Source organism: Mytilus edulis, chromosome 3 (assembly GCF_963676685.1).
Source record: "Mytilus edulis chromosome 3, xbMytEdul2.2, whole genome shotgun sequence".
NCBI classification, from domain to species: Eukaryota; Metazoa; Mollusca; class Bivalvia; order Mytilida; family Mytilidae; genus Mytilus; species Mytilus edulis.
This window is the reverse complement of record NC_092346.1, coordinates 39,227,124-39,251,803: the sequence shown is the minus strand read 5'-3', so window position 1 is coordinate 39,251,803 and position 24,680 is coordinate 39,227,124. Positions and strand designations below refer to the sequence as shown.

Genomic DNA, 24,680 nt, shown 5'->3' with positions numbered 1-24,680 from the left:
ACACATTTCCCTGGTCCCAAAGTTTGCCTATCCTTGCAGAAAAAATCTTCAGTATTCCAACACCCTGCTAAATCTGATATTTTTTCTGGTCCCTACCTCGGTGTGTCGGATAACACAGGTTAAACAATACATCATTCACATATACACTTGAATGCTCAATTTTTGTAAGGTTAGCATCTTTTAAGTGGATCAGCTTCCTTTGGGCCTCTATTTTATAATATATATATTCTAGCAGTGGTAACATGAACAGCATCAGTTACGGGGAAAAAAATATCAATATAGATTTATTTGGGCCCTGAAGGAGGTTCATTGTTAATAAATATATAAGAATAGTATTCGATTTCATAATTATTAGTAATGATATCGGCATTGTGTCTACTCATATAAACTGTCATAAATACTATTGGTATATATTCAGTGGGAGGTGTTAACTCAGAGTATTGTCAAATTGTATCATGCATTGGATTTCGAAATAGAACTGTTTCCTTTTAATTATAGCACCACCTTAATATGTGTACTACATTCTATTATATATAATCTATTCAGATAGCAACACACCAATGGTGCTATTAGGCCTGGGATAAACTGTTTCCATTTATTTATCTATAGCACCATGTTTATACTACATTCTATTATATAATCTATTCAGAGAGCACCACAAAAATGGTGCTATTAGACCCTGGTGAGAACACTGCCTAACTATTGATCCCTTCACGGTGATTTTGATTTGCTGCACTTCTTGTTGGTCATAAGTACATTGGCAAGACTTCAATTCTATAGTCACTGCAGTTGTTCATACATAATTTCTAATGCTGAGCCTATAATGTTGTAATAAATTTAACTGACACTATCAAAGTTCTGCCAATCAAACTAAATGGCAAATAACATAAAGATGTGACAAAAGAGAACCACTGACATAAAGTTCCTCACATGAGAATTGCGCTTAAAGTTGTAGCAAGTTTTAACTTTTTTATTCGACTGCAAAAATTAAAAACTTTTTGGTTGTATATTGGTATCACATCTGGGTCGTTGTTGTCCGGCGTCGTCATTGTCAGCGTTGTCCAAAGACGGATGGTTTCCGGATAATAACTTTAGTATAAGTAAATACAAATTGATAAAATTTCTACACAATGTTTGTAACAACAAAAGGAAGGTTGGGATTGATTTTGGGGGTTATGGTCCCAACGGTTTAGAAATTAGGAGCCCAAAGTATTTATCTAGTTTCAGGACAATAAGTTGTGTATAAGTATTTCAATTGCTCTGATATTGTACCACAATGTTCACACCATATAGTAGAATGTTGAGATTTATTTTAAGGGTTATGGGGCAAACAATCTAGGAATTAAGGGCCAAAAAGGGGCCAAAAACAAGCATTTTTGTAGTTTCGGGACAATAACTCATGAATAACTGTATGGATCTCTCTGACATTGTACCACAAGGTTCCATATAACAAAGGGAAGGCTTTCATTTAGTTTGGTGTTAATATTCCACAACATATAGGAATAAGGGGAAAAAAGAAGCATTTTTCTAGATTACAGGCAATAACTTGGATTTAAGTGAATGGATCTCTCTGAAATTATGCTACAAGGTTTCTAACTATAAAGGAAAGGCTGGAATTGAGTTTCAGGGTTCTTGCTCCAAGGTGGGAGGGGGGTTTCAATAAATGAGGGGTAAAAAAAGGGGTCCAAATACAGCATTTTTGTAAATCTTCCTGAAATAAATTATACCACAAGTTTTCATACTACAAAGGGATGGTTATTGGGAGGGGGGGAGGTATGGCTCAAACCATTAATCAATTGGGGGCAAAAAGGGGGAAAACAAGAGTTTTTCTGGTTAAAGGTTAAAAGCAGTGTAAGGGAGGTAATTATGCAATTAAAATTTAAAGAATACTATTATATATATGTTTGATTACTTGATTACCTCCCTTACACTGCTTGTTTTCAAAAGTTTAAAAAAGAAATCTTCAATTGCACAGTATTGTGCAATAGATTTGGTAGATCTTTGACCTCATTTATATTGTGACAAAAACCTATATAATGTCAAAAATTTTATCACAGTCCAAATTCAGACAATATCAAGCTTGAACATAATGTGACCAAATTTGCCCAACTGTTCAGGGTTCGACCACTGCGGTCGTATAAAGCTGCGCCCTGTGGAGCACCTGGTATGCCCAGTCACCATATGCAAAGGGGGCATTGAGTGTTACCCTTGACTGTCCCTCCATCTTCTTTCTTCCACTCTATCCTGTCCTTCCTTCCCTCCATTCCAATAGTATATTCACATTTAAGCAAACGTGAGTTGGGGCATTCGTATCCTTAGATACATTCTTCTTTTATTTTACAGCCGATTGTACTGAGTGTGTAGGTAAAGGTAATATCTTTGGTTGGCTTGCTTGCTAGCTGAACCGTGAAGTCATTATTAGGTAACGTTCCTTTAAGAGTAGACTAGTCTGAAGGCTAGCAAGCAAGCTAATAAAAGATATTACCATAACCTACACACTCAATGCAATCAGCTGTAAAAGATTTCTTCTAGTTTAAGCTAGCTTACTCAATCAGTTGACATAACAGGACAGAATTTAAAAAAAAATATAATCTCCTCAATTTGAGGCTAAATGTATGATAAGATAACACTAACAATGATATAAAAAGATAATATTTTTGATAAGATATTCCCCATGAGAATGTTTCCTTATGAAGACAATCATAATAAAGCTTTAGTATTTTTCTCAATCTTATTGAAATAATAATACATGTGGATATCTTTAGAATGGAAAACTAAGAAGTTATTTTAATAAGATGTATTTACCATGGCTTTTTCTCTACGAGAGGATTGTTATTTGAGCTCATTTGAATGTTCTATTGCTGTGTCTTTTGTCATTGCATTTGTTTTTATACGACCGCAAACAAAAAATTTGGCGTTGTATAATGGTATCATGTTGTCGTCGTCTGCGTCGTCCGAAGACACATTTTGTTTCCTGACAATAACTTTTGTTTTAGTAATGGATCTCTATAATTTTTTACCAGAAGGTTCAAAACAACTAAAGGATGGTTGGAATTGATTTTGGGGGTTGTGGTCCCAACAGTATCAAGCCAAAAAATGGGCCAAAAATAAGCATTTTTGTTTGTATGAATCTCTTTGAAATTATACCAGAAGTTTCCATACCATGAAGGGATGGTAAGAATTGACTTTGGGGGCTATTGCTCAATTTTGGAATTAGGGGCAAAAGGGCCAAAAAAGGGGGAACACCAGGTTTTTCTGGTCAATGGACAATTTAAAAGACAATTTAAAAGCAGTGTAAGGGAGGTAATTCAAAAACATTTAATTTAACAATATTGCACAATAGATTTGTAAGATCTTGACATTTGTTTTGTGTCAGAAACTCATATTATGTCAAAAATTTGATCACAATCCAAATTCAGAGCTGTATCAAGCTTGAAAGTTGTGTCCATACTTGTCCCAACTGTTCAGGGTTGGACCTCTGTGGTTGTATAAGGCTGCGCCCTGCGGAGCACCTGGTTAAAAAGAGGTAATAAAGACTAGTATGATACATGTAATCCAGTTAGAAATCCTTTAATTTGTATTAAATACTTTTTTCTGAAGAGTTAGTACAGTTAATTGAAACATTTCTACAGTGCCAAATGAGACAACTCTCCAGCCATGTCACAATGTATAAAAAGTAAACAATTATACATGTCAGTCAAAGTGCGGCTGTCAACATGGGGCCTTGAATTGGCTCACTCTGAACAGCAACCTTTAAAGGGCCCCATAATGACTAATGTCAAACAATTAAAACTGGAAAACTGATGGTCTAACCACTGAACAACAGGCTTATACAATATATTTTCCCTTTTTGCACCTTATTGAATCATTTGTACCATATATTTATTTGTTATACACTTTATTCAAATAATTGTATTGAATGTTTAAGGTTTGGCCACCTTATGCTATGTTTCCTAGCATAACTGTTTTCGTTTTTATATTTTCAGAGCAGTGCAATTGGGGTCCCAGTGACATTGAAAGTGGATCCCAATGGCTATATCCTGTTCTGGAAAGATCAAAATAAGGTATGGTAATACATGTTAGTTTACCCCTACCAAAAATTCTGCACCTGGCCCATTATTTTAAATGTTGAGACTATATCAAAATCAGGAACAGGGATCCAGAATATGGATTCCAGATATTTCACCACACTGTTCACACAGGGCTATCAGTTCTTCTTAATTTATTAAAAAAAAATCTTAATAAAAAGATTGTTTACCTTTCTGACTTTTGAAATCAAAGTGAAAGTTGGACTTTTTACTTTATTTATGTAATTTCATAACCATCTCAAAATTACAACCAATTATTTGGAATATAAAAGTTTGTCTTCTACCACATTGATTAACTAATATATATTTAACCTCTGGTTACAAAATAATCAGATTAAAAAGATCCTGAATGCTTAGGGGGACTATTTTTGTTTGTACTTTACTAATTAACTGGTCTCCTTCTAGTTTATAAATGTACATGGGCCAGTCTTCCATCAATTAATTTACTTTAGGCCAACCTTAAAAATATGTTTGTTTGCAGTTTTCTGACTGTACCTTCAGACTGAAGGGTTGGTAGGTAGGAAAAATATTTTATTTTATCAGCCAAAATACAGTTTAAACAAGCAGTTTCACTAAACCAAGTTTCTTGTGAAGAAAAAAACCATTTTAAAACAACAAACACTGGACATGCTGAAAACCAACATCAAATGAACAGACATTTTCAGATAAAAAACTTTTTAACCAAAACTGAAACTTTAACATAGTGTCATTATCCAATTTATGACATAAAATATGGTATAATTATTAAATACTGGAACACTTATAAACAAGGAATGTCATTATGACTAGAAATGTTTTAAAGAAATATATTCAGACATGTATTTCCTAGAAGGTTTTCATGAGTAGAGTATTTTCATCAGATAAATGTAGATATTAAAGATTTATAAGACAATGTATTAAAGAGTGTATTTTTAATAAAAAAAAAAAAAAATAACCATTGAATCTTCCTCAATTGAAAAAAAAAGGCAACTTGAAAAAAAAAGTAATAAGACATTCGACTGTTTTCATATTTCTAACAATATTTAATTATATATATGTGATAAGGTTATATTTTTGCCAGGCTTTAATGAAAACCAAAGAAATCTAAAGTTTGGGTGAAATCCATACCATTAAAAGTAAATGGTCTGTACTGAAATGTTTTTAATGCATAAAAAAAATTGGCAGCATAGCTCCTAAGGACATGTTTAAATTGAATTCACACAGGCCACACAGTTTGGGTATATTTAATATTGTAAGAAAGAGAATAATTGCAATGAGTGGGGCAGCCCCCCTTATCCTAAAGGAGCATACTCATTGCAATCGAAAATAGATTTAATATAGAGAGAGTATATTTATTTTTCAAGCTAACCATTCATTTTCTCTACATCTTTGTGTAGTTAGGGTTGCTTTAATTGATTTGGCATGATCTATATCCATTAACATTTCAAATGAGCCCTTCCTCTGTACAGGCGTGTTAAGAGATATCCATGAAGATTTAAGTCACAGAGGAGTGGTTTCATCTTTGTCGTCTTCACAACGATTTGTAGAAAATATGCCATACTTCAAGCAGCTGTCGAATTATTTAACCACTGAAATTGGTTCCATAAAGTCAGGCTCCACAGATTCTGTACCCGATTTGTTTGAGACAGAATGGTTATCGTGTCAGTTATGAATATCCGCTGCATCATCGTAAATGATATCATCACACATCATTACATGTGCCTGAATCTGTATAAACAGTTTACTAATAAACTTTTTTGTTTGTTATTTTGTCTTAAAATTGACACGAGACTACAGCGTAAAGTACTCCTCCGTGACTTCATGGATACCTGTAAACAATTTCCATGTGCTTTATCATTAAATGGTCACATGGATCATGCAGTGTTCTCCCCAGAAATTTTGGATAGCATCACATTTTGCGTAAAAAAAATTAACTGTATTTTTTTTTTAATGTCATTTGTCGCGTTGCGTTAATGCTCTATTTCCTTTTTATATGACCGCAAAATTTGAAAAATTTTTCGTCGTATATTGCTATCACGTTGGCGTCTGCGTCGTCGTCGTCGTCCTGCGTCCGAATACTTTTAGTTTTCGCACTCTAACTTTAGTAAAAGTGAATAGAAATCTATGAAATTTAAACACAAGGTTTATGACCACAAAAGGAAGGTTGGGATTGATTTTGGGAGTTTTGGTCCCAACATTTTAGGAATTAGGGGCCAAAAAGGGCCCAAATAAGCATTTTCTTGGTTTTCGCACTATAACTTTAGTTGAAGTTAATAGAAATCTATGAAATTTTGACACAAGGTTTATGACCACTAAAGAAAGGTTGGGATTGATTTTGGGAGTTTTGGTTCCAACAGTTTAGGAATTAGGGGCCAAAAAAGGGCCCAAATAAGCATTATAACCTTGGTTTTTGCACAATAACTTTAGTTTAAGTAAATAGAAATCAATGAAATTTAAACACAATGTTTATGACCACAAAAGGAAGGTTGGTATTGATTTTGGGAGTTTTGGTCCCAACAGTTTAGGAATAAAGGGCCCAAAGGGTCCAAAATTAAACTTTGTTTGATTTCATCAAAAATTGAATAATTGGGGTTCTTTGATATGCCGAATCTAACTGTGTATGTAGATTCTTAATTTTTGGTCCCGTTTTCAAATTGGTCTACATTAAGGTCCAAAGGGTCCAAAATTAAACTTGGTTTGATTTTAACAAAAATTGAATCCTTGGGGTTCTTTGATATGCTGAATCTAAAAATGTACTTAGATTTTTTATTATTGGCCCAGTTTTCAAGTTGGTCCAAATCGGGGTCCAAAATTAAACTTTGTTTGATTTCATCAAAAATTGAATAATTGGGGTTCTTTGATATGCCGAATCTAACTGTGTATGTAGATTCTTAATTTTTGGTCCCGTTTTCAAATTGGTCTACATTAAGGTCCAAAGGGTCCAAAATTAAACTTGGTTTGATTTTAACAAAAATTGAATCCTTGGGGTTCTTTGATATGCTGAATCTAAAAATGTACTTAGATTTTTTATTATTGGCCCAGTTTTCAAGTTGGTCCAAATCGGGGTCCAAAATTAAACTTTGTTTGATTTCATCAAAAATTGAATAATTGGGGTTCTTTGATATGCCAAATTTAACTGTGTATGTAGATTCTTAATTTTTGGTCCCGTTTTAAAATTGGTCTTCATTAAAGTCCAAAGGGTCCAAAATTAAACTAATTTTGATTTTAACAAAAATTGAATTCTTGGGACTCTTTGATATGCTGAATCTAAACATGTACTTAGATTTTTGATTATAGGCCCAGTTTTCAAGTTGGTCCAAATCAGGATCCAAAATTATTATATTAAGTATTGTGCAATAGCAAGAAATTTTCAATTGCACAGTATTCAGCAATAGCAAGAAATCTTCAATTGCACAGTATTGTGCAATAGCAAGAAATCTTCAATTGCACAGTATTGTGCAATAGCAAATATTTTCAATTGCACAGTATTGCACAATAGCAAGAAATATATAATTGCAAAATATTGTGCAATAGCAAGAAATTCCAATTGGATTTCAATTGGAGTTATCTTTCTTTGTCCAGAATAGTAGTTGAATCAACTTAAATCATTGTTTTATACAATATACAATGTTTATTCACTTTTACTACCAACTGATAGATTAAAACAATCTTTACCATTTAGTAAAAACAAGCACTTTTTTTACATTTTAATATTTTATGATGTATTTAAATGAGTAGTTATTGTTGCAAACTTCATTAGAAATTTGAATTGAGATCAGTTTTGAAATAAGGGAAAGGGGGATGTGAAAAAAAAATTTGGGGGTCAATTTTTTTCATTTCAGATTTCATAAATAAAAAGAAAATTTCTTCAAACATTTTTTTGAGAGGATTAATATTCAACAGCATAGTGAATTGTTCAAAGGCAAACATATTTTTTTTAAGTTCATTAGACCCACATTCATTCTGTGTCAGAAACCTATGCTTTGTCAACTATTTAATCACAATCCAAATTTAGAGCTGAATCCAGCTTGAATGTTGTGTCCATACTTGCCCCAACCGTTCAGGGTTCAACCTCTGCGGTCGTATAAAGCTGCGCCCTGCGGAGCATCTGGTTATGTTTTAGTTTATATTGTTCAATTCATAACTGAGAATACAATTATATTATAACCACAAAATCAGTTGTGTTCAGTTTATGTTTCCTTTATTCATTTATAGTTACAGAATTATTGTTTTCCTCTTGTGCCAAATAAAAATAAATATGTGGTTTCAGTTACCCAACAATAAGTCAAATGAATGAATGGTTCATTATAGTGCAACCTGTATATATACAAAACTAAATATCTAGTACACAAAATTAACTATTTTTATATTATATTAAGTAAAGATAAAGCAGCAAAAGTAGCAAATAAAATCAATTTAAAAACTTTTTTTTATCATGTTTATGAAATTAATTGTTTCATGGCACTCAATGAATTAGTCCCAGTTGTTTCTAATCTTTACATCAAAATGATATGTATTTTTAAAATGCGGATTTTTGTCATATCTGGTCCGGTTCCGATCCGTAGTTAACACAAAAATGTGCAATGGCGGGCGTAGAAAAAATTACGAAAATGAGTTCGAGAATAAACATTGTTTGCCAAGAGATTGAGAATGAATAAGACGCTTTTAAAGCATTAAATGGATTAAACATAAACTTAAGCCAATTATGATTACTTTTTAAAGAAGTATAAAACTTATTTTAGCTCAAAACCAAAATTCTCCCTCTCGTATTACTGGAAGAGAAAGAAAATATTTTTTGGAGAGTTGCACAAATAAACGACCTTTTAAAATCGTTTCAATCTTTGAAATTTCGTAATACAAAACGTAGATTTCGAATTGTTTTGTGATTGCATTTTTCCATGTCGAAATTGGTGATTGCAGACACGTGGTATTAATAGTTATGTCACAAGTGTCAGCTTGGGATATTTGCATCCAAACAGTTATCTTCTTCTTCTTCTTCTTGGTATAAGCCTCCTTTAATTAGGAGCACCTCCAAATATATATGGAGTTTTCCCTTAACTTAAAATTTTTTTTAAAATGACAAAACCCTGAGGGTAATTAACACCTGGCTATTTAATCTCTTAATTGCCTCAAGGACGTATAACTAACATATACTAATATACGTCCTTGATTGCCTTTAGTGTCGACTTTAAGGGATTACAATTAAAGGTGATATAATTTTTATGATCATAATCGATAATAGATGAAAGTTCAAAATTGAGGACAAGTAAAATAGCATCTTCAAAATAATTATAGCGTCGCGGGAATTATTATAGCATCACGGTGAAAAATTATAGCGTCGCGGTACCGCGACGCTAAAACGGCCTGGGGAGAACACTGGGATGCTTGACGGGAAGCTAAAACCGAACTTGAAATGCGTAATTGACCCAGACTTTAAATCATTTCCGGAAAGGACCCAAAGTTCCGGATCGCGTCAATAGAAGTATTAAAAAAAATTTCTTCAAATTTAAAGCAATAAAATTTTAACAGTCGGGAGGATTTTCAAGGGTCGGTCGGTAAACTGCAAACAAACAATATTTTAATTTAAGCCTTATTGTATTTTCCTTTATAAAATAAACAATTGTATATGTATTGATGTAAATAAGTTAAAGAGGTGTAATTGCCAATGAGACAACAATCCATCAAAGACCAACAGACGCAGATGTAAACAACTAGCAATTGTCATCTAAAGTCATTTTTGACACAGTGCTATAAAGGAACTGTTCAATTTGTCAACTTAACATGAGAAGTGCAGGAAATGAAAATTCTTAACCCACACTTAACTTGTCAAGAGGGAACTAAGATAGTTTTTTGGGGTCAACTATTGCACGATTTCTGTTTTATTTTACGATTAGTATTTATTAAAGAATTAAAGAGGTTGTTTTGTAGGTTAATGGTGTGTAAATTGGTTTACCACTTTCTATTATTTTACATGTAAAAAGGGGAGATAAATGTTTGTGTATTCAATATAAAAGGTTGATCAAAAGTAGTTCCTGAAAATGTCTAAATATGAGATGTATTTGATTAAAAAAACATTCATTCATAAAACTGTCAACCAATAATAATGCCTTATGTATATCAAATCAACATTTTATATAAAAGTTTAAAAACTTGAATGACAAATTTATATCTGATTAACAATATATATACTGAATTTAGAACATTCTCATTTGTTTTGATTCTGGATTAAATTTAATGTACTTGACATGAAGTAACAAACAAACAAATCAAGTTATCAAAACTGTCTAATAAGAACCTTAGTGAGACAGATTTTCTTCTAATCCGAAATGTGATACCAATGTCATAAAATGAAATCGAGAATGGAAATAGGGAATGTATCAAATAGACATAAACCTGACCAAAGGACAGAAATAGTCAAAGGGGTCTTCAACACAACCTGGAAATCCTGCACCTGGAATTTGTCTTCAGCTGGTCCCTAAACAGAAATGTGTACTAGTTCAGTGAAAATGAGTGTCACACTAACTCCAAACAATGTAAATAAACTAAAATTAAAAACATTATTTAAGACTAACATAAGCAAGAGGGTCCTGACATGGGACATGCACAACAAGGTGGTGTTAAACATGGTTTGTGAGATCTCAACTCTCCCCATTACCTCTAAATAAAATTGAGAATGGAAATGGGGAATGTGCCAAAGAGACAACAACCCGACCATAGAAAAAAACAACAACAGCAGAAGGTCACCAACAGGTCTTCAATGTAGCGAGAAATTCCCGCACCCGGAGGCGTCCTTCAACTGGCCCCTAAACAAATATATACTAGTTCAGTGATAATGAACGCCATACTAATTTCCAAATTGTACACAAGAAACTAAAATTAAAATAATACAAGACTAACAAAGGCCAGAGGCTCCTGACTTGGGACAAACATTCACACAGCAAAACACACAGTTAAACTTAGTTTAAAATTAGTCTGAGTCCAATGTCAGAAAAGATAACAAAAGAAACATAGCAAAATGACAATGACATATAAATTAACAAAGGACTACCAGCAGTTACTGATATGTTTAGATCTAAATTAAAAAAAAGACAATTTTTGTCTATGGACTCTGCTGACCAAGAAACAAGTGCAATATTACAGATGTTTTTATAACATTAAAGTTAATAATTATTCTCTTTTTGTTTTAGGAGATGGAATCCTTAGACATGTCATTGATTCGTGATACTCGAACTGGAAAATATGCAAAAGTACCGAAGGTTTGTTTAAAAAATGTTACGACCACGGCCAAAATGACCATTCGATGTGTTTTCTGTTCTAAGATCAATACTCATAGTGGGTAAATTAAACCCATAACTTTTTCTTTTTATCATAAACCATTTTAATTTTTAGATTGGCAAAAATATGAAATGCCTTGTATTGTGGAGGTGGTAAATGTTTGGTTGAAGATCACAACCTCAGTGTTGACAGGCTAGTGTATGCTGTTTATACACCCTGAAAAAGATTTTGGGTTTCCTTCTAGGGTCAAATTGCTTCCTTAAATATGAGGAAGATTAAGGTTAATGAAAATAAATTGATACAATTATTACATTGCTACTGAATTTATAAATTGTTCACAGTTATTTTGCTTAGCCAGTTTAAAATACGATAAGAATGTTTGAAGGTTGTTTTTTTTGTTGCCTCATTGACTTTTAAATCATTTGTAAATATGATCAGTAATAAAATATTCAATTGACTTAAGAAGTACAATGTTTAATAATAATTTATGGTAGATTACAATAATGATCTATCTTGAGAATAAATGAAAAATCACTTGTTAATTATGAATAAAAACTAAACCAAATTACCTATTTATTTTTGCTATGACATATTTAGTTTGTTCATTAGGAGCAAAGTTTACATTGTATACATTTTTACGAGCCCAGTACCTACATTCTCTAGGATATAAATTCCAGGCTAGAACAAACTTTTAACATTTGATTAAGTCTTTTAGACCTTTAGTGCTATATTTTGATGGACATCATATGTTTTATATTGTGCTGATTTGAGTCTATTAAAGTTTTTTTTAATTTATTATATATTATAATGGGTTTAAAAAATATTTCGCTACAATGGACATTGACAATTTAATTTTCGCTAAAATGGGTTAAAAATCAGGCACTAAAATGGGTTCTACTTTGGTGCTAAAGCGTCCAATTTTTTTTCGCTCACATGTCCTATCAATGCGCTAAAATGGCCTCTGCCGACCAAATACTCTGAATATCTACTGCGGATTAAGTTATTTTCATCAGTACCAATTTTTGTGGAATGAGGAAAAATTGTATTTTTGTGTATTCTTGATTTCACGTGTTTTCCTTTACAGCTTACAAGCCTATAGAAAGTTTGAACTTCGTTCAACATTTAAATTTGTTGCTTGTCTTTACCCACAAAATTGACGAAAATTGTTTATCCAACAAATAATGATGACGCCACAGTCATATGAAATCTTTTATTCTCCTATTTTATTTTACTTTTTTATACTCTATATAGGTTATCTTTTATTGTACATTAGTACATCTGCATGTCATTTTTAACAATGATGGTTGTTTATTTGTTATTGAAATGATTTTTATCATTTTGCTCCTTGAAAAATTGATAAACTTCGTACTTAAAATGTAGAAAATGACACTTTTGACTGGGATTGGTCTGAAAGTGTTTAGATTTAAAGTTTAGATAAAGGAATATCATGACAAAATCATCCTTGATTTGAAGACTATAAGGTTTGCACTCCCAAACATTTTTGTCTAGCCTTTGACTATAGTTGAAAAAGCGAGACTAAGCAATCCTACATTCCTTAGTCGTCTTCAGCGGCGGCGTCCACAAATATTCACTCTGTGGTTAAAGTTTTTGAAATTTTAATATCTTTCTTAAACTATACTGGATTTCTACCAAACTTGGCCACAATCATCATTGGGGTATCTAGTTTAAAAAAGGTGTCTGGTGACCCGGCCAACCAACTAAGATGGCCGCCATGGCTAACAATAGAACATAGGAGTAAAATGTAGATTTTGGCTTATAACCCTGAAACCGAAGCAGTTAGAGCAAATCTGACAGGAAGTAAAATTGTTGATCTATCTGCCCTGAAATTGTTAGATGAATCTGACAACTGGTTGTAGGGTTGCTGCCCCTGAATTGGTAATTTTTAAAGAAATTTTGCCGTTTTTGGTTATTATCTTGAATATTATTATATATAGATAGAGATAAACTGTAAACAGCAATAATGTTCAACAAAGTAAGATCTACAAATAAGTCAAACATGACCAAATTGGCCAGTTGACCCCTTAAGGAGCTTTATTGCCCTTTACAGTCAATTTTTAACAATTTTCATAAATTTTGTAAATTTTTGTTAATTTTAATAAAATATTATCCTCTATAACTAATGGGCAAAGTTCATTATAGATAGATATAGTTGTAAGTAGCAAGAATGTTCAGTAAAGTAAGATCTACAAACACAACACCATGATGGTTCATCACCAAAACACAAATTTTGTCATTAGTCCATCTGTGTCTTTTGTTTAATATGCATATAGACCAAGGTGAGCGACACAGGCTCTTAAGAGCCTTTAGTTTAGCTCACCTGACCCAAAGCAAGAATTTTCAGTAAAGTAAAATCTACAAACACATCACCATCACCAAAACACAGTTTTGTCATGAATCCATGTGTTTCCTTTGTTTAATATGCACATAGACCAAGGTGAGCGACACAGGCTCTTAAGAGCCTCTAGTTTCTATAGGTTGTACTTTGTAAATACAACTGTTTCTCAAACCACAGCTCTTTTTGGGAGATATAGAATATTCATAGAAAATTAATTTCGTTTACATACTGGTTCCAGTTATGCTCTCTGTGTTGCATCTCACAGAGACATAACTTGGGACTGTTACCAGTAAATATACATAGGCATATTGTTTATATTGAAATCTGTGGTAACAATACATTCGAGGTAGGGGTAGTTAAGAACATTAGTGTTAGTTTAAAATCTTAGAAGTTCAGGGCATATACACATTGAAAATATGCAGCACAGCCCTATATTCTGACCTTTGAAAAAAATTGTAGTGTTTATGAACTTTCAATTCTAGGATAAGATTTTTTTCAAAACTTCATAGTAAAAGTGGTATAGTTTTAGCCGTAAAAGGAGTTCCTATGGGAAATTGCATTGTCAATATTTACAGAAATACAACCTATAATGGCTAGATCAACTGATAAAATATATGTTAAAAGGTCATATTGGACAAAGTTATAGATTGAATTTTGATTTTAATCGTTATACAAGATTTTTAGGGATCTGGTCATTGGACATAGAAAATATCAGATCTCTGTCCCTTTTTTCTAATGTTTGGAAAAATCCATTTGGATCAGGTGTCCTTGGAGATGAACAAAATTCCTATTAAATTTAACCATATGCAGAAATTTAAACCTTATGCTTTAGTGACTGGTATGGTCTGCAGTTGTTACATTGTAATAATATCAGCATCTCAAAATTAAAATTCTGCCCTATTGAGGATAAGATTGGGGCCTTTTATAGCTGACTATGAAGTATGGGCTTTGCTAATTGTTAATGGCTGTATGGTGACCTATAGTTGTTAATTTCTGTGTCATTTGGTCTCTTGTTATGCTTGTGGAGAGTTGTCTCATTTGCAATCATAACACATTTTCTTTTTTATATTTTCATCTTCATCATTTGTACATTAGTCCCAGCTCAATATATGTTCCATCCAATTTAGGTGTAAACTTGTCCAATATAAACATTTCAGTCTATAGGGGGCATTGTTAATGTATTGTATATGCAAAACCTTTGGATTATGAAATAAGAAAATGTGGTATGATTGCCTATGAGACCAATTGACGTAGATGTTAGCAAGTATAAGGCATCAAACCTCCTTGTTTCAATTGAGATTTGTAATGGATCAAATCATTTTCCCCACTCCTGCTGGTGAGAGAAGAGGTTTGTGGTAAAGACCAAAATTAAATTTATCCTTCCTATTACAAACTATAGACAAAATATATTTTTCAAAAACATATACAATTTTCAAATCGAGGAAAAGATCATGACTTATAATACTAATGCGCTTTTGAAAAATGCCGGGTGGGTAGAATTTGTTAATCTTGGTTAAAGTTATATTCTTTTTTTGCCTAAACTTATTATTTATTATTTTTTGTTTTGTCTTCGGTCATATTGATTGTGTCCATAACCCAGTTTTGTCCAAAATTGCCTCATCTTGAAAATCTAAGACAAGTTCATTGATATAATTAACGGTGATGATAGATCATGATTTATACTGTTGTGGAATCAAGGATTTTATGATATTGAAAAAATTCCTGGAGTTTAATCTTTGATATCAATAGAAATCAATGGTTACATTTTGATTTAGACTCGGGAAGCGATGATTATATTTTTTGTATCAAAGAAGTTTTTAATTATTTGTCTTTTTTGTTGTTCATGACACACCCTTATTAACTAATAAATGTTTTGTCTATGTGTACACAATATTGATCGTTAGAAAAACCTTTGGTTAAGTAGATAGAATGTTTGTCAGTAATAGCCGTGGGGATTGCTTTAATTATTATACATTATTTTTCACAATATCCATGTAAGGCATACAATATCCATGTAAGGCATATATATTATAAAGATGGCATTATACCGTTTCACACCTTTTACTCTTATTTCCTAGGTCAAAAAGTGTATTCAACTCATTTTCATATGAAAATTAACACTCATTTCTGTTATTATAGGATTAAACACATTTTTATACGATTGCAAAAATTTTTTCTAGAGGTTATTGATGTGTAAACCGGGGCGATTAACTCACAAACTGAAGTAAAGTTTGTGAGTAAGAGGCCTGGTTTACACATCAATAACCTCTAGAAAAAATGTGTTTAATCCTTATAATTCTTTAGCCAAATATTTTTTATTAAGGAGTTAGCCGCCATATTGCCTTTCTAAAATCCAAAAATGTTCTATAAATGCAACGGAAATTAAAATAAAATCACACCTACCTCCAAAATTTCATTTCAATGAGATATTATCCGAATTTGAAGTGTACACATAACGAAATAATATTTCCCTTGAAAGTTTTTATTGGTATGACGTCTTGTTTTGCCATGACGTAAATTTGCCAAATCATTCATGAATTTTCGCGGAATTATTATTTTTATACATTTTTCGAAACTTTAGTGCGTCTATTTTATTTCTTTTTTGTTATATATGCATAAGAATAGAAACAACTGTTATGCATTTGTTTTTTTATCTCATTTGCTGAAAATCCCAGTATCCCTGCAAGAATGTGTATCGCGCATGAATAGATTACGAAAGTAGTTTCTGAAACATGGTTTATCGAAGTGTAAACGAAGAGAAAAATTCTTATTGACCAATCCAATTCAAGTATTTGCAGATATGCAAATCATATAAGAATTATAGTACATTGATGTCTACTGTTTCAGTTGATCTCAAATAATACCTGTCAAAATTTATAAATAAAACCTACATGTTGACATGTATTAAAAGCGACCTTGGAAAGTATTGAAATGATATTTTTCCGATTTTGATTTAAATTTATGAATTATATTGTACATAGACAAATATGCACCATAAGTTAGGTTGGGATAGATGTTTATCAAAATTCATAGTCAGAAATTGACCTGACTTCTTTTGTACATCATCCCAAGGGTGACTGGGGTATAGAAATATGGTCACTTGGTCTTCTCCCGACCGGCAGTAAAACGCTTGCTGAAGTGGGGTGTCCGTTTGGCTGTGCAGGATGTATCAAGTTCGCAGTCACGTCCGGTCAGAAGGGGGACGTTAAATCCGATGCCTCGTGTAAAGAGAGTGCCACGCGATTTGCACGTTAAGAACCCTTGCAACAACTCTTTGAGGGGTCCGTAGGTGACCTGTTGCAAGGCAAAATTTCTGTTCCTATCCAATATACCCTCATTTTCCAGTGGCAGTCCAAATTTCCCCGACCATCATCCTAGATGGCCTCTATTACAACAACCTACCTATTGTATTTATTGTGAACTTGTTCTCGTCCTGAATATGCATGAAATATTTGCCACTGGACGTTAAGCAACCAACAAGCAATCAATCTTTTGTACATTGTGTTAACTAAAGTTCTATTTGTTTTATACTCATGTAAAAATCCTTGTCATGAACTATGGTAATTAAAAACCATTTAAACATACACACAAACTAAGTATTAAAACATCAGTTGTAAAAGTAAAACAAATCATCGAAAATAGATAAATAAAAAAATCCACAAGAAATATCCAATAGCACTAATATCCTTTAATTTAAGCATCTTATATATTCAATACAGTACTTGGTTTTAGATTCCTCATTTACATTAAGCAAATCAATCAATCAAATCATCTGAATTTGATCTAAACACATACTTAAGATTATCTCATGCATCTTCTTTTATTTATTTATTTTTCTCCAAAAAAAACAATGGCCTTTTAAACATAGAATTGAATTATTGAATGCTGCTTTTTGATAGTTTACAAATGAAAGTAAGTGACCGTCATATTTTGCATAAAGCGCAGTATTCAATTGTAATGTTTAAATAATTTCAAAATAAATGTTGTTCACATAATGTGACATTATAAATCTGAAAGTAAAAACTTCAACAGTAATTGTCAAGTGAGATGAAAGCAGTATCATTTCATGTAAAATCAATTATAATACGTCACAGAAGTGAAACTGGCATGTGAAGACGTCAATTTCAAAGAAAGATAGCTCGTAAAATATTGATCAAATTTCAATGATTATTCTATGTGTTTATCATAAAGTAATAATTTACTGTTATATATTTATATCAATTATCCATCCTTCGATGTATATTGTCAACTACTTTATTCAAATGTAAAATATTCTATAGTTTAAAGCATAATCGTGCCATAAAAAAATGGTTTTGATTTGTTAAAGGGGTACTAGCTACGAGATTATAAAAAAATCTAAAGTAAGATTTTTTTTGTTAAATCAATAATGAAAGTGAAATAGTGAAATAATAATTCGCTTTTAGCAACCAAAATAGTTCAATTTCGAAGAAACATTGATATTTTCTAATTCACTTGCAAGTGAATCAGTCGACCTCATTAAATCCGTATTCATGTGAACTTCAGTTAACCCCTAGCTAGAGATTGACAACGCATGCATTGTACGTGTACTGGTTATTTAAAGAAAAAGAATGTCAACAAAGAAAGTGAAACTACGGTTAATCATTTGATTACTTATTCGATCCATATAAAATCATTCTTATACGGTTAAAAACAATGAGAAACATTTATGTTTAATCTATAAAATAAAATCAAACAGACCTATAAAAATCCAATTGCACGTGTTGGTTTAATCTATTCATATCTTTATTATGTTAACATCGCTTATATGGTCATTTGAGGTCAAATCGATAGTTAATTAGATGCGTCTGGACTAAAATTCACACGAAACGAACCTACATATTCTCTACCCCATGCTCTGTAAACTGTTTCTTTTGGACTTTTGGTAGTTTGGATAAATGTTTTACATTGTTATAAATCAACTATGAGAATTTGAGTCAAATCTGTGACCATGAATTTGACAGCTACTCACTCAGTGCCCCTTTAAGAAGGTAGAGCTAATAATTCTTTTATCTTAGTTTAAATATATTTATTTAGAGTGGATTGGGAAACAAGTTTTGCACCCCTTTCCACTTTGCGGGTGCTGCCTTGTAGCGGCATTAGCCTTCTCTTTTTCGAAATCTACAAGGGTGTCTTCAACAAGCAAGAGATATGGCTCTCTCTTAACACGGGTCAGCCATTTATCCGACAGACGATCATCGTTTCCTCAAGACCATACTCGCAAATGGTGTCAAAGGAGAGCTGAAAATTCAGTCCTTGAAATTTTCATCCCGGAATGGGAATCGAACCAGGAACTTTTCTGTAAGTTGTCCGATGCACTTACCACTACACCACAGCTCTCAATTCTTTATCTTGGGTTGCTTGCATTTGACATAGTTTGTTTTCATACGAAATTAAAGCAAATGACAAAAACAAATCATGCATCTTTCAGCAAATAATAGATATTTAAGTATTTGTATGAATTGAGCTAACTTAAACATGCATGGATAAAGGGTTTCGCTCATTGTTGAAGGCCGTACGGTGACCTATAGTTGTTAATGTCTGTGTCATTTTGGTCTTTTGTGGATAGTTGTCTCATTGGCAATCATACCAAATCTTCTTTTTTGTATTAGTTAGTTCATACTGAAATATCTGTGAAAGTAAAAGTAACCTTAGCCATGCATGCAGGTTAAGAGACGACATCAAAAGTTCAATGTAGGATAAAAAAACTGAATTCACATAGTTTTTTCCCTTCAAGCGTTTGGTTTGAGTGTTCCAGATCCAGATGCTTTCAGATACATACAATTTATATAAAGTGTTATTTTCAATTATGTAGGAATGTATGAATTAATAATTGATGTCTGAGTGCCTGTCCTATCTCAGGAAGTTTGTCAGTGGCTGTCGTTGACTCTTGTGTTGGGTATTCGGACAAAGCCATAATCGATTAGCAGGATTTCATTTGTAATATGTGAAGTAGATAATGGTTGTGTAATCAACTATATTTCATTTTAAATATTTGCCAAATACATTGCATGACTAAAAAATGAAAATATAGAGTGTATATTTGTACAAAATTGTCCGGTCACATGTTTACAGGTCAAATACCACTAAAACATGAAAAATATATAGAGTTGTACTTTTTATGGTTACCAAGTATTGTATTTGTCCATGAGAATCAGTAAGGTTGAGTTCTACTAAAAATTAAAAAAAAAAGTTTTCATATTTGCTTGTATATTTGTACCTGTTATAAATTTGAAACTGTCCTCAAAAGACGGTAAAATAAACAAATATGACGAAAATTAGAAATAAATAAGTTCAAATTATTTAACTTTGAGCCATCAATTTTCCATTTAGCTCAATCATTGAGGATGTAATTGATTGCAAGCATCATTTAGCATATAAAGAAAGATAATTGATCATCATAAATAATCGTTACAACACCAGCTCTTTCTTCACGATATATATCAGTTAGGGAATATGGTGTTGATGGCAAATATTTGGTCATATCCATTAAATTATTCATTTTTGTCTAGACTGCGGACATTCTAATTTTTTCAATACAGTGTGTTACTAGCTAGTTCATGTTGATGACCGTAGAAATAGTGATTTTTTTATGTCTTATTTACATTGCATGTTCCAATCAGTATGTAAAGGTCAATTTCATGACCAGAGATAAATGACCTAAGTACAGAGGTGAACGTTGAGTTGAGGTTCAAAATTGCAGAGGTATTACTACAATGGAACAAAAAAAGGGTGACTTGACAAGGGAAGTTTTTTCGTTAGACAGAGATGACCGTTATAGGGGTTTTTTGTCGAGCCTGCAACTTTTGTTGCAGAAAGCTCGACATAGGGATAGTGATCCGGCGGCGGCGGCGGCGGCGCCGGCGGTGTTAGCTCACTTCTTAAAAGCTTTATATTTTAGAAGGTGGAAGACCTGGATGCTTCATACTTTGTATATAGATGCTTCATGTTACAAAGTTTCCGTCAGTCACATGTCCAATAACCTTGACCTCATTTTCATGGTTCAGTGACTACTTGAAAAAAAAGTTCAAATTTTTTGTAATGTTGAATTCTCTCTTATTATAAGTAATAGGATAACTATATTTGATATGTGCGTACCTTGCAAGGTCCTCATGTCTGTCAGACAGTTTTAACTTGACCTCGACCTCATTTCATGGATCAGTGAACAAGGTTAAGTTTTGGTGGTCAAGTCCATATCTCAGATACTATAAGCAATAGGGCTAGCATATTCAGTCTATGGAAGGACTGTAAGGTGTACATGTCCAACTGGCAGGTGTCATCTGACCTTGCAGGGGTTAAAAAAATTTGTTACAGCTAACTAGCCCAGGACTTATTGGCAGCAGGATTTTACTAGCCCTGTTGGAAGAACTGCTAGTCCATCAAAACTGACCTGCTAGCCCTAGTATGCCTTTAAAATCAAGAGTTTGTTGCATAATACAAAGTGGGTGTCCGTTGTTTTGAAGGAGACATTATACACTGTATTTGATAATTTTTGTTGATCTGTTATTTATTCTTTTGTTGCTTAACCTAACTTAGTTGTTCCCACATTCAAAGCAGACTTTTTATTGGCGTGCTTGGGGCAACTAACGGCAATATTCACAGAGCAACATCAGCAACAGCCAACCTTGCCATGGGAATCATTGTGTCCCAGTTCTGCCAACTTTTCAGGAAGTGAATGCGTGATTTTTTGGCCAAATTGTAAAGATCAAAGAGAAAAAACAATAGATCAAAGGAAAATGCCACAAAATAAGCATGAACATGTGTGTGAGTCTCACGCTAAAGACTTGACAGCTCTGCTGTCCTGGACACTATTATTTTTTTCCGTGGCTTTTCCCTATCGTATTTAGCATTTTTGGGGGATGAATTTTCAGCCTCGTTACTCCCTTCATCTACCGTTTTTCGTGTTGAAACTGACGAAATTCCTGGGGTTCCCGTACTAAAATATTAAGAAATACTTTGTTGCATGGTTTTGTGCTCAAGAGCTGTGCAACAAGACAGGTCAATACCAATCAATACATCATACCCCCAAATACCGTTAATTGAAAATCTCGGCACGATAAGCAATGTACAATACCCCAAGCCATGGTATGAGAAATCGATATTTAAAGTACGAGAATAGCAATCAACACATGATACCAGGCCACCCAGACATGCCAGAGTTATTTCTTCCAGTTTTAAAATATGTACAACAGGACCTGTACAAACCAGATCAAATTCTTGGAATCCTGGATGACTTAATTGATTCGAAATGGCTAACATAAAAAAGTGATGAAAGGATTTTTCACTTTCTATTTTGGAAACGTCAATATTTTTTGTTACTAGTTCGTCGGGCATATCGAATTACACATTTTAATTGCCCGAGGCGTAAATGATCTAGTCCCGGGCGTCGGGCTAGTGGATTTTTTAACCCCTGCCTTGACCTCATTTTCATGGTTCAGTGGTTATAGTTAAATTTTTGTGTTTTGGTCTGTTTTTCTCATACTATATGCAATAGGTCTACTATATTTGTTGTATGGAATGATTGTAAGCTATACATGTCTAGCAGGCAGATGTCATGTGACCTTGACCTCATTTTCATGGTTCAGTGGTCAAAGTTAAGTTTTTGAGTTTTGGTCTTTTTATCTAATACCATATACCATATATAGGTCAACTATATTTGGTGTATGAAAATATTTTATGATCTTTATGTCAGTCGCGCAGGTTTTATTTGACCGTGACCTCATTTTCACGGTTCATTGCACAGTGTTAAGTTTTTGTGTTTTGGTCTATTTTTCTTAAACTATCAGTAATGGGTCAACTATATATGTTGTATAGAAGCATTGTTAGCTGTACTTGTCTGCGTGGCATGGTTCATCTGACCTTGACCTCATTTTCAAGGTTCATTGGTCTTTGTTTAGTTATCTTGGTTAATGTTAAGTTTATGTGACAGTTGTAATAAAGCTTAGCTTAATTTATACTTAGGACTATCAACATAATATCAATGGTTAGTATAGAAGGCGAGACAGACATTTCAGCGTGTGCACTCTTGTAATGTAATTGTATTGTTGGATTGCTGTCTTATTTACACTTTCTCCTCATTAATAAATACCCATATCTTGGCAGATTACCAAAATTTTGAGAGCCAAAATATAAAGCAATGGAGAGAACAAAAACCTTAATTGTCTTATTGCAAAGGGAATCAAACCTTTCCCCTGAATTGTTTTTTTTCCCCATTTTGACAATACACTTTGCAAAAATTCAAATGAACAGGTAAACTGATTCTAGGAAAAAGTTAGTTTGCCTGCTTATTAACATATCAAAGTTAAATCTGAAGTAAAAATCTGAAGTAAAAATCAAATATTCAAAGTGTGAAAATGTGGCATTATATTTCTTTTTATAAGTGAACATTCTTATGTATACTTAACCCATCTCTAGCTCAGGGGTTAATTTGAAAGTAACATTTATATGGATTCTATGAGGTCCAATTATTCCCTTACAAGTGAATAATCAGCAATGTTTACTTCAACAAGACCATAGAGCAGACAACAGCCGAAGGCCACCTATGGTTCTTTAATGCAGCAAAAACTCCCGCACCTGGAGGAGTCCTTCAACTGGTGAATTATTTTCACTGTTTCACTTTCAATAATTATTGAACAAAAAACATCATAATTATTTTAATATTTTTATGGCCCCGCAACGAAGTTGTCGGTGCCATATAGTTTAACCCTTGTCCGAAATTCCGAAATTCTGTTATTCCGTAATTCCGTAATTCCGTAATTCTGTCATTCCGTCATTACGGCATTCCGCAACAAACCATTATACAGAGTTTTTATCTAAACGCCTTCAGATATTGGGCTGATTTTTGGTATGTGAGTTAACCATGATGAGTTACAGATCTGCTAATTTTTGCCGAAATTATGGGCTTTGGACTTAGGGCTTTGGAGTTAACCATGATGAGTTACAGGTCAAGTTTTAGTTTCGTTCCGCTCCACTATTTTTTGTGGAAATTACGGGCTTTGGACTATGAGAAATTGATGAAAATCACAGTTATACATACTTTTTTTCTGAACGCCTTAAGATGTTGGGCTGATTTTTGGTATGTGAGTTAACCATGATGAGTTACAGGTCAAGTTTTAGTTTCGTTCCGCTCCACTATTTTTTGTGGAAATTACGGGCTTTGGACTATGAGAAATTGCTGAAAATCAAAGTTATACGGACTTTTTTTCTAAATGCCTTCAGATATTGGGCTGTTTTTTGGTATGTGAGTTTACATGATGAGTTACAGGTCAAGTTTAAGTTTCTTTCTGCTCCGCTAATTTTAGCTGAAATTACGGGCTTTGTGAGACTACCATCATTTTTTTTGTCCACATGTGTTTATATTGAAATTGCAGATTTTTCAACTTTTTGAGAAGGGGCCATTTGTGTCGCTTTGACACATCTAGTTTTATATCTCGTAGTTAAACCCACTTTGATATAATTGTAATGTCATTGTCAGAAAATTTCATGTAAATCCATCACACTCTTAAGAATCATTTTACAGAAATCTTCGCCTTATTCCTTAGCTATAAGTTTATTACTTTTACCTGTATAAAAATGGCAGTTCTTCAGTAATTCTGAGTCTTTCTTTGCTTATTAGTTAGTCTTATTCTAGAACATCGCTAAATGCTGTCTTTTAATCATTGTAAATATTACATGCAGTTGAGCGTAATGCTCAAGCAAGTCAATCCGGTAAATTCTGGCTGCCTTAGATCTTTCAAGTTTACATCTTATAGATTAACTATGTCATTCACTTGGTCTTATTAATGTTAAGAAAAATCAATTTAGAAAAGATTTAGCAAAATGTTTATCAATGTACATCGAAGTCGACTGGAATATAATTTTTTTTCTTAAAAGACATCATTTGATATGAAATTTAAAGGTAGAATGAGTTTTAGGGTATAATAGTCAATAGTATGTATCTGTAATGATTTTTAATAGATTCAGGT

General features: G+C 32.8%; 1 protein-coding gene across 5 annotated transcripts in view; it reads left to right on the top strand.

Annotated features, from left to right (window-relative positions):
- Positions 1–24,680, top strand: part of LOC139516495 (1-phosphatidylinositol 4,5-bisphosphate phosphodiesterase beta-1-like) — a 91,236-nt gene that overhangs the window by 11,361 nt on the left and 55,195 nt on the right. For all 5 annotated transcript variants that reach the window (XM_071306643.1, XM_071306644.1, XM_071306645.1 and 2 more), the window contains exons 2-3: positions 3,987–4,064; positions 11,255–11,323. In XM_071306643.1, the coding sequence (XP_071162744.1) occupies positions 3,987–4,064; positions 11,255–11,323 (147 nt within the window). The remainder of the gene's footprint in view (positions 1–3,986; positions 4,065–11,254; positions 11,324–24,680) is intronic.